The following is a 10,494-nucleotide window of genomic DNA, read 5'->3' as shown; positions in this document are numbered from 1 at the left end:
CTCAAAACCATTTCAGTTCTGGTCCGATAGAGGTTTTGCAAAAGCCAAACTTAAAAAGAACCCTAAACAAAATATTAAGGATTTCTTTTAGTTGTTCCCAACAGATTGTGCCAAAGGTAAGCAAAGACTAGTTGTTGCATCTGTTATGAAAGACAGCACAAATACAGTACCTATAAAAATAAGATTAAAACAGTTAAGATCATCTACTTACAAAGTATTCTGCTCTATAGTATAATCTCAAATAATGTTTTTAAAAATCACTAAAATATTCAACTTTATTAACAGTGTATTTACATATTTTCCAGCTTTTAGTCAACCGTGGTGAAAGTTAAAAAAGCTTAAGCAATAACCACAGCACAAGATGAAAACATTTTGAACTATACAATACTTTATACACATTTTATACAAAGGAACACTTAAATAATACAACTGGACACAAAAATATACACTTTTAGAGAAATTCACATCAGTAATTGTATAAAGCTCTCTCCTATACTGTGGTCCTGACACTGCAGGACTAACCCTTGGCTTTGAAGTGTTACTTGTGACAGTCCTGGAAGGCCACTATAGAGCAAAGATTGCCACTTCAATTACTAGTCAAGACTCTACCAATCATCTGTTACCCTACAAGACTTCACTCAAAAATGGGAGTAGGCAAATCTGTCCTTAGCCATACTCAATACCCTCTGACCCTGTCAAGTAATAGAAGAGGCAATCCAGCATAGAGCACACTGACATCTTCAAGGTTATCAGCTTAGAGTTTGTATATTCAAGTTTTGAGGTCCTTATGTAAAACATCCAAAGCATAGTGGTATCAAATTGTATTCAGGAAGGTAGACTTCAGGAGCCAATAACAAAATCTAGGCTCACACTACCCACTAATTTAAGTACTACATCTTGATACTATACTTAATTCATAGAATAAAGATTAGCAGAATAATGCACTTAAAGGAGTGTGTACTGCTCAGGATGTGTTTTCAACACATGATTGTGTTAGTTTTTTTAAAAAGACCTGCCAGACACTGATTTGAAAGTCCAAGGTCCACCTAATTCACTGTCTTGGTCAAGTGCATCTATGTTAAGGCTTTGAATTCATGTGACCCAAGATTTTATAGATAAAATAAATGGGTACCTTAATCCTGCCAATATGTGTCTCACTGAGACCAGCATGAAGAGAATAAAGCATAACACCTTCAGAAAACTGATGCAGGAACACATGCTGATACCTTGAATATATATAATTTTGTTTCAAAATTAAGATATAAAGGTTTAATATTCCAATAGGACTTTATGGCAAAAATCCTAAACAGAGGTGTTTTTAAAAAATGAAATAAGTTGTAACTTCTTTGGAGTTTCTTCCCATTTGTGGTTCTTACTGTTTTCATGCAAAGAGATAAATTTCTTAAGTCCACCTTAAGAAATGACACTTTCAATGGAAACGGAATGTGCATCCACAACTGCAGATGAAAAAGAATAAAAATAAGAAACTCGCTCTAGGAGTCCTTGAGTTCTGTTGTCATACATTTGTGTCTTGTAATAAAGGTTCTTTGGCCTCCCCAGGGGCTTGTGGACTATGTGGATGGCCATGCCCACCACAGTGTTTTTTCCAGTTGCTAGATCGAACATTTAAGTTGGTGTGTTCAGGAATAAACAAGGCAACAAGCAAAGCTAGTAATACAGAGCACGCTCCAAATAAGAACGGGGGACCAGGAATGATGGAGTTCTGTAAGGAAAACATAGAATACATTTAGAACACACAAAAAGCAATAGCATTTTTCACTTTACTCACTTATGTCTCAATTTAGATTCATTTACACCAGAAATGAGTGGACTTCACAAATACTTTGTATAAGGCTCAAGGAAATCAAATTATGACACTTTCATTCTCTCCTTTAGAAGGATTGGAAGGCACCAACTGGTTCAGTCAGTAAACTCAAACAACAACCTTTTCAACTCTCCTCTGGATATATGGTGTGACTTTAAACTGCAGACCACCAAGTATACACCATCCGCTGTTTCTTTACAATGATGCTTTTGCATCTCATCAGGCAATCTCTGAACAGTAACCTGCCAGGTATAGGTAGAGCAAATATCCATGTGGAGGCAGGGTTTGTTCTATCCAATTATCTAGCTCTTTTTTGCAACATGCCATCTCTCAATGCATGTCATCTCCATCTTTGCTAGTTGCATAAAATATGAGTGGCGTCAAGGAAGACTGAAAGCCACATGCAGGTTTCCCCACACATACCTAATGTTTTTACATGCACATTTTTAAAAGTTGTAGGACATGGTTTCTTTTCCCCCCAATTTCAACAGTACCTGCTGTGAATGGTGTTGTGTGGGTCCTAAGTCATTCTGAGTCACTGGAAGTTCATTCAATTCCACATGGAAAATGTAGAATATAAATCCATAAAGTGCTGGTCCCAAGCCATTACACAGTCCTCTAATTCCTGTTATCATTCCTTGAACAACGCCTACAAAACAGTTTTCATATATGTCAGCTAATGCAAATGCTTTACTATCTTAAGTCTTGATAAAAAGATAGCATTATGTTCAATAAATACCTGCCTCACTTGTAAACTCCATAAAATACACTGACTGCTGACAAGCATTTTGATCTTATCACAAATAATCAGTGTTCTTGAGAAGTACTGTTGTTTATGAATTGCACTGAAATTAATAGTCTAGAATTGCCTGGGTATGGAGACTTGTCAGGTCCCAATACAGCAATACTTCCAAGACTGAAGAGACGAGAACATTTTATTTTAGGCATTTTATGAAGCACCTACCCTGTTGATCAGCATCAGCAGTCCGTGAAACAAGTGCACTAACAGCAGGAAATGTGATGCTAGACATGGCTGCAACAGCCCCTGCTGCCCACATCATCCTGAAAATGAAAATTATAGCTGGTGAGGATAAATCGGACAGCATACCATCACTTCAAATAGGCTCCACAAAATGTTAAATCAATTTCACTTTTAACTGATTTGGCATTTCTAAATATTTACCATTATTAGAATGTTAGTTTTATTTTTCCATAAAATGTGAATGGTTAGTGGAGAAATGAGGAACAAAACAGCCTGGGCTAAATAGAAGTCTCAACAAATAAGTCTGTTACAGTGGTACCTCACACAGCGAGGTTAATCCGTTCCGGATTAACCCTTGCTATGTGAAACATCGCTCAACGGAAAGTAAAAAGCCATTGGAACACATTAAACAGAGTTTAATGCGTTCCAATTCGGCCGAATACTCACCGTTGTGCAATGTTCCTGGATGGCCGGCAGCCATTTTCGCGCCCTCCCCTCGCTGAACGAGGGCACGAAAACGCTGCGCACAGCCATTTTGGACCCACCTAACAACTGATGGGCGGGGCACAAAGCGAAGGTCGGTAAGCGAACCGCTTACCGACCTTCGCTCTGTGATTTTCCCCCTATCTAGGTGCCGGCATCGTTGCGCGGATTCGTCGCTCTACAGAGCGACCGTTGCGTGAGACACCACTGTATTGTCAAAATGCTTCTTATCCTTAATGCTATTATTAAATGTCTAGTTCTGGACACAGACATCATGACACCTGTCAGTGCTGAAATCCTGTTGCTTTGTTATACATGCAGGAAGGCAAACTGTAACATTTAATCATTTTTAGCCGGCACTTAACAAGTTAGCTTTCATATTCTTGGAGGGGGGAGAGTGTGTGCCCCCTTGTTTAGCGTGCAACTTGAGAATTACAGCACAGAAGAACTTCAACAAATACTTATTCACCGCCAGCTATACAGCCATAGAAGGACACAGAAAAGGCCATACAAGGACACAAGGAAGTTGTGTTGTGTCTGTCCATGTGCACAATAAAGCAACAGGATTTCAGCCACTATGAAGCTTTACCGTATAAATTATGTAGCTTCCAATTCTTTATAACCATTTTATTTATTTATTTATTTATTTATTTATTTATTTATTTAATTTCTATGCCGCCCACTCTACCCAGAGGTCTCTGGGCGGTTTTATGGGCATCAACCATAAAACATAGGACTGTTTTGGTATTCAAGTACAGTGGTGCCTCGCATAACGTTTTTAATTGGTTCCAAAAAAAAAAAAAAAACCTTATGCGAGAAAAACTTTATGCGAAACACCATTTCCCATAGGAATGCATTGGAAACCGGTTAATCCGTTCCAATAGGCACGGATTGCCGTCCTTAAGCGAAAAAACCCATAGGAAACATTGTTAAACGATAGAATGTTTCCTCCATTGGAATGTATTGAAGCCGACTCAATACATTTCAATGGCTTTGCGAAGTCAATTTTTGCAAATTTAAGTGTGTCATAAAAGGGTCAAAAATGGTTTTAAATGCTTGGATTAGCTTCTGCACCCTATAAAAAGGATGCAAAAGTTAATTTGGCTTTGATCTGACTTTTCGTTAATTTATGGTGAATTTCCCCCCCCCAACTTTTGACAGCTGTCAAAATCTGACAGCTCCCCATTGGGGGAGAAAAAAATTCACGAAAAATTAACAAAAAGTCAGATCAACGCCAAATTAAGTATGCACACATTTTAGAAGATGCACTAACGATTCCAAGCATTTAAAACCGTTTTTCAACATGTTAAGACACTTTTGTAATTGAAAAAATGAACATCGTTAAGTGAAGCAGGGGACCTAAAACCAAAAACGTTAAGCGAAGCATGGTCCCAAAATCGCTATGTGAAAATCGCCCATAGGGAAAAACGTTATACAAAGCACAATCTGACTCTGAAAAAATAAACGTTAAGCGAAAAAAACGTTAAACGAAGCAAATGTTATGCGAGGCACCACTGTATCTGAATTAATGGGGTCAATTGAGCAATATTTTAGATTCCCCTAAAATATAGTGTATGGGCTTTTGCAGAAGCAGCTTTTGTTCTGTCTTAAGGACTGAGATGATTTTATAGGATATTCCCATCATCGACACTATATTCCTCTTAAGTCATCTGTCTTATTTTTCCCCTCTGTGTGCCAACTTGTACTGGGGGTGCAGATTAGCACTTTGGCACGTCCCAGGCGTTTTAGTGCCAAAGAATCACGAGAACAAAAAAGGAATACTGAAGAAAGTAGAGAAAAGTCAGAAGGGAATGCACAGTACTGACTAGCTGCTGAAGCTGCTTTAAATCCTGGTATAACTTATGAAAAGGGAAAACAAATGCTGCATTTAGAAGAGCCCTGTGGCAGACCTGTAGCAAAATCAAAACAGGTAGCAACACAGTAAGAAGTTACTTACCATGGTTCTGAGCCAAAACCATACCACGCAAGCTGCAGTATTTGAAATCCCAGACCCAGCAGGATGGTATTTTTATTTCCAATTGACCTCATAAGTAAACTCAAAACTATTGTCTGAGGGAAGGAAAACACCAGTAAATAGGATACATCAAGAGATCAAATAAACAACATAAGCTATAGAAACATTTGGTTAGCTCCTAACAAATCACAAATCAGTTTGCAATCAAAGCATGTGGGAGAGGAAACACATAATGCAGTTTTAGAATACTGTCAGAAATCTGTTCAAATGGCTGTTCTTTAGACTATATTCATTGCAGGCCAGTTTTGAGTTTGCAGCTTGTTGGCAGACTGCCATATTTGTCACATTACAGCTGCTATTTAGTAGACTGCTTGAAAGATTTCCAGTTGAATGTCAGCCATACTCTGGAGAAGTTCTATGGGGCATATTATGTACCATCAAGTAAGAACTGAGTCACGACGACCCTAATAGGTCTTTCACAATAAGTAAGATATTTAAGAAGCAGTTTTTCAAGTTCGACCCCCATATCAGCTTCCATGATTGAGCAGGGATTTGGACCCAGATTTTCTGAGTCCTAGTCCTGTCACTCCAACAACTATACCACACTGAGTACAGTGGTGCCTTAACAAGGAAATTGCTTGACGATTAGGTTTTTGCGATCGCAAAAGCGATTGCAAAACGATGTTTCAAATGGGCTTTTTTTGCTTCCCAACGATCGGTTCCCTGCTTCAGGAACCGATTTTCGCATTAGGCGATCTAAAAACAGCTCGTTGGGTTTCAAAATGGCCGCCGGGTGTACAAAATGGCCCCCCGCTGTTTTCTAGGGCAGATTCCTCGCTTTACAGGCAGCGAAAATGGCCGCCCCTATGGAGGATCCTTGCTGGACAGTGAGTTTTCAGCCCACTGGAACACATTTAAGGGTTTTCAATGCGTTTCAATGGGCTTTTTTATTTCACTTAACGACGATTTTGTTCTACAGCAATTTCGCTGGAACGGATTATCCTCATTAAGCGAGGCACCACTGTACTCAACAACACTGTTATATCTGTGCATCTTACTTCTGATCACTGAAGTATACACTACATCTATCAACCATTTATTAGAGTCACGTGATTCATTCAGAGTACAGATCAAACAATTTAATTCCATTTACCCAGGGAACATACAGTAGAAGATAAAAAGAAATTTGTTAACAAGAAACCATACTGCAGCTAAGGGGGGGGGGGAAGACATGCACGGAAAATTCAAGGTCCTGAATGTTTTAATTCTTTTAAATTAAGCACCACTATAATAGTGAGATAGGTTCTCTTCTTGAACATTTTCTTCCAAGACAACATCAGCAACAAGTGCACAATGGTCAGTTATACTTACCTGTGCGACAATGGAAAGAATCCCAAGAACTGCTATAAATGCAGCAACACTTTCTGGTGAGAATCTCATTATCTAGATAAAATAAATTTGATAAATTCACTTTAAATATGATAAGGTGTGGTCAAATCACATAAGGATTTGCTTGAAACTAAAAGATCTCAGTGGAATTACAACTCAAGAACTAGCAACTGAATCTACTAACAAATTACTTAGGCTTTATTTCTCATTTCTGTAATTAATGCTCCATAATCAAAACAATTTGGCAAATACTTACTTGTCTGAGGTACAAGAAGAAGCTGGAATATTGGCCCGCCTCAGGGAGGTATGAAAGAAAGACTGTTATGCAGATCAGCAGCACTATGGAATCTTGACCAACTTTCTTTAAAGACTAGAAAAGGGAAAACAAGTTGTCAAATGTCATCATGTATATTAAAAGCAACACAGATGTCCTCATATTTCTCAATAAAGCAGTGAAAGGAGCGACCTATATTTATTTATTTATTAGAGTTATATACCACCCATCTAGAATGGGTCTACTCTGTGCAGTTTACATATACTATAAAAAATAAACTAAGATAAAATCCAGATTAATCCAAGGTGGGAAAGGAAAAAAGAAAGAGGAGGGAAAAGAGGAGGAGGAAGAAGGAGAGAAAAGAAAGAAGAAGAAAAGGGAAGATAGTCTAGGTAATGGCTGCAGGGAAGGCCTGCCTGTATAGCCATGTCTTCAAGTTAGTCTTGAAGGCCCTCAAGCGAGGGAGCCAGGTGGATCTCAACAGGTAAGTTGTTCCAAAGCTGAGGGGCCACTGCGGAGAAGGCCCGATTTCTGTTTCTTTTCCTACAGGACCTCCCTTGGCATTAGGCCCCTCAGCCGCCCGGCCTGACTGGAGTGGGTGATATGGGTAGAACTCGGCGGAAGAAGGTGCTCTGCCAGGTATCAAGGTCCTAAACCGTTAAGAGCTTTATGTATAATGGTTAACACCATGAAATCAATGCAGAAGTGAATAGGTAGCCAATGTAAGGCAGCCAAGGTGAGGGGAAATACAGTGAAATCTTTTCACCCCTGTTAAAAGCCTGGCCACCATGTTCTTGACCATCTGAAGCTTCCGCATCAGTCTCAAAGGAAGCCTCACATACAGAGCGTTACAGTAGTCTATTCTTGAGACTACAAGCACATGGACTAGCATGGTGAGCGCCCCCGTGTCTAGACAGGGATGCAGCTGGGCGATTTGCCGAAGATGTAAATGGGCAGACTGAACCATGGATGCTACTTGGGTCTCCATGGTAAGCGCCGGGTCAAGATGGACCCCCAGACTGTGAACCAAATTCTTTGTGGTGAGAGTCACCCCCCAAAAGAGGGAGTTCCCCAAACCACTGACACTGGGGCCCCCTACCCGCAGGACCTCCATCTTGTCCAGGTTCAAACTTAGTCCCTTGCAGAATGGCCTCCAGGCAGCACCCAAGGAATGGAACGGCATCCACTGTAGACGGGGAAAAGGAGATGTAGCGCTGGGTGTCATCAGTGTACTGGTGACACAAAGCTCCACATCCCCAGATGACCCCCCCCCCCAACAGCCTCATATAGATGTTAAACAGCATTGGGGAGATGACTGAGCCCTGCAGAACCCCACAACTGAGGGACCACGTGGCCGATACATTCTCCCCAAGCTGCACTCTCTGAGGACAGCCCTCCAAGAAGGACCTGAGCCAAGCGAGAGCAAGGCCACCAATCCCCAACTTGGAGAACCTCCCCAGGAGGATACCGTGGCCGATGGTATCAAAGGCAGCTGAGATATCAAGGAGGACGAGCAAGGACATTTTGCCCGTCGGCCTCCCTAAGTAGGTCATCCTGCAGGGCAACCAATGCCGTTTCCATGCCATGGCGCGGCCTGAACCCTGACTGAAACGGATCCAGGGCATCGATTTCATCCAAGAGAGCCTGAAGCTGGTTAGCCAGCACCCTCTCAATTACCTTGCTGAGAAAAGAAACATTGGCGATGGGCCTATAATTGCAATGTTGTCCGCCACCAAGCTTGGTTTCTTTCTAATGGGTCTAATGAGTGTTTCCTTAAGGGCAAAAGAGGAACCTTGCCTTCAAGAAGAGACCTACAATATTTATTATTTCAGTGGCCCATTCAGTTATCACCGGCCTGGCAGATTTGATAGGCCAGGCCAGGCAAGGGTCAAGGGAGGTGGCGGTGGCTCAGCAGGAACCTACACACAAGAGAAGAGATTGTGCATATGTGGGGGATCTCAGACGTGCAGAAAAATAGATTTAATCACACCCCCTTGGATAGGAAAAAAACTAACAAAGAATACTCATTGCTCAGCAGCAACCATGGACAATTTAAACTATCCAGGGACAGGGTAGCTTAGTTCAATACGAACATCCAACATCTTACCAATAACCTTGGAGGGGAAAGTATGTTAGAGGACATGTGCACTCATCAACCAAAAATTAACTTCTCTATTGCAATGTACTATAGACTTTTGAGATGCTTATTTATTTTAAAGTTGCATACTTCCACACCAAAAACCTAACTACAGAAGAAAAACACTTTCCTCCATACTACTTAACTGCCTTGCCCTAGACTCTTCCAACTCCTAAGAAGGAAGAAGGAACATTCCCTCTAATTTTCAGTGCTCTGCCCCTTGCATGCGCAACTTCACCCCCATGCGGCTGCATCTCCCCCATGCAGGGTTCTGTTGCAACTGGAACCAAAGGGGCTGAAAATGACTGCTGTCAGTGCACGAAGGAAGAGGAAGGCTGTGTGGAGGGGGGCAGAGTCATGTGCAGGCGCACACCTTAGAGGGAACATTGTGCAGAAGCATCCTGAAATAAGGAATGGCTGGGACATTTTCCCGGCCAGTGTAGAGCAGGCAGCTAGAAAACCTATGACTGACAACAGGCCATGTCTATAACCAAACCAGTCTGTGAGGGACAGGCAGGTGGGCAGTTTGCTATCCAGAAGGGAAAAAAGGACCTGCCTGAAGACAAACCAGGCTGGATCTGAACATACAGCCTAAGTAAATAAATCACCGGAGAACTGGAAACTGGCTAGGTATAGAACCATATGTGGAAAGATTCTAATTCTTTTATGCGTGTATGTTTGTGTGTGTGTTGGGGAGGGGAAGAGAGGCTGGTTTTTGAAACACCACCGTATGTCAAAAACTGACAAAACAACCAAAACCAAACAATACACATTAATGAAAGCACCATGGTTTCAAGGAAACCCAAGGCACTGCTTGTACAAAACATTTGAATATATTACCGCAAATGGGTCAGCTTGTTCCCAAGAAATCGGTGCTCCCCATGATGCAGGCCTCATCTTTTCTGGCAATGACTCTGGTACAGCAACAAGGATAAAACAAATATCCAGCAATGCAATAGCTGTAGCTAGGACCACCACCAAACTGTCGCCATACACTCGACCCAGGTAGGCACCAATGGCAGGGCTGGTAACTAAACTTGCGGCAAAAGTTGCTGAAACCTATGAATGGCAATAGTCAAAAAATGTACATTTAGTGGGAAAGAACATTAAAATAAAGAGTTTAAAAAGGGAACAATGCTATTACAATATTTTAGACCATCTTTCGGAAGCAGTGGTGTTCAAGGCTTATCAAAGAGCTAGAAAACCCGTTCATAATGTAAATAACACAACCAATACTACTAAGGTATATTGGATGGTTTAGATTCTGAATCTAAACTGTTAATTTTAGGCAAATGAAGATTAAATTTTTAGTCAGCAAAATAAAAGAATGGAAAAACACATTCTATTCTGCCAAGAAGGTAATGCAATTGTTCTAGAGGTGCACATGCTGCTAAGTGTTACAGGTGGCATTTAAAAAGCACTTCTAGAT

The 10,494-nt window shown here is 41.0% G+C and overlaps 1 protein-coding gene across 1 annotated transcript in view; it reads right to left on the bottom strand.

The window, feature by feature from the left end:
- Positions 1 to 257: 257 nt before the first annotated feature.
- The window catches only part of SLC71A1 (solute carrier family 71 member 1), a 34,835-nt gene continuing 24,598 nt past the window's right edge, over positions 258 to 10,494 (bottom strand). Inside the window, exons 6-12 of the mRNA XM_072998000.2 lie at positions 9,906 to 10,124; positions 6,911 to 7,024; positions 6,637 to 6,708; positions 5,248 to 5,360; positions 2,790 to 2,887; positions 2,320 to 2,474; positions 258 to 1,723 (exon numbers count right to left, since the gene is read on the bottom strand). Coding sequence (XP_072854101.1) covers positions 1,517 to 1,723; positions 2,320 to 2,474; positions 2,790 to 2,887; positions 5,248 to 5,360; positions 6,637 to 6,708; positions 6,911 to 7,024; positions 9,906 to 10,124 — 978 coding nt within the window. The 3' untranslated portion in view covers positions 258 to 1,516. The remainder of the gene's footprint in view (positions 1,724 to 2,319; positions 2,475 to 2,789; positions 2,888 to 5,247; positions 5,361 to 6,636; positions 6,709 to 6,910; positions 7,025 to 9,905; positions 10,125 to 10,494) is intronic.

The sequence above is a fragment of the Pogona vitticeps genome, chromosome 4 (assembly GCF_051106095.1).
Source record: "Pogona vitticeps strain Pit_001003342236 chromosome 4, PviZW2.1, whole genome shotgun sequence".
Lineage (NCBI taxonomy): Eukaryota > Metazoa > Chordata > Lepidosauria > Squamata > Agamidae > Pogona > Pogona vitticeps.
Note: the sequence above shows the minus strand (reverse complement) of the source record. Positions and strands in the feature narration are given on the sequence as shown.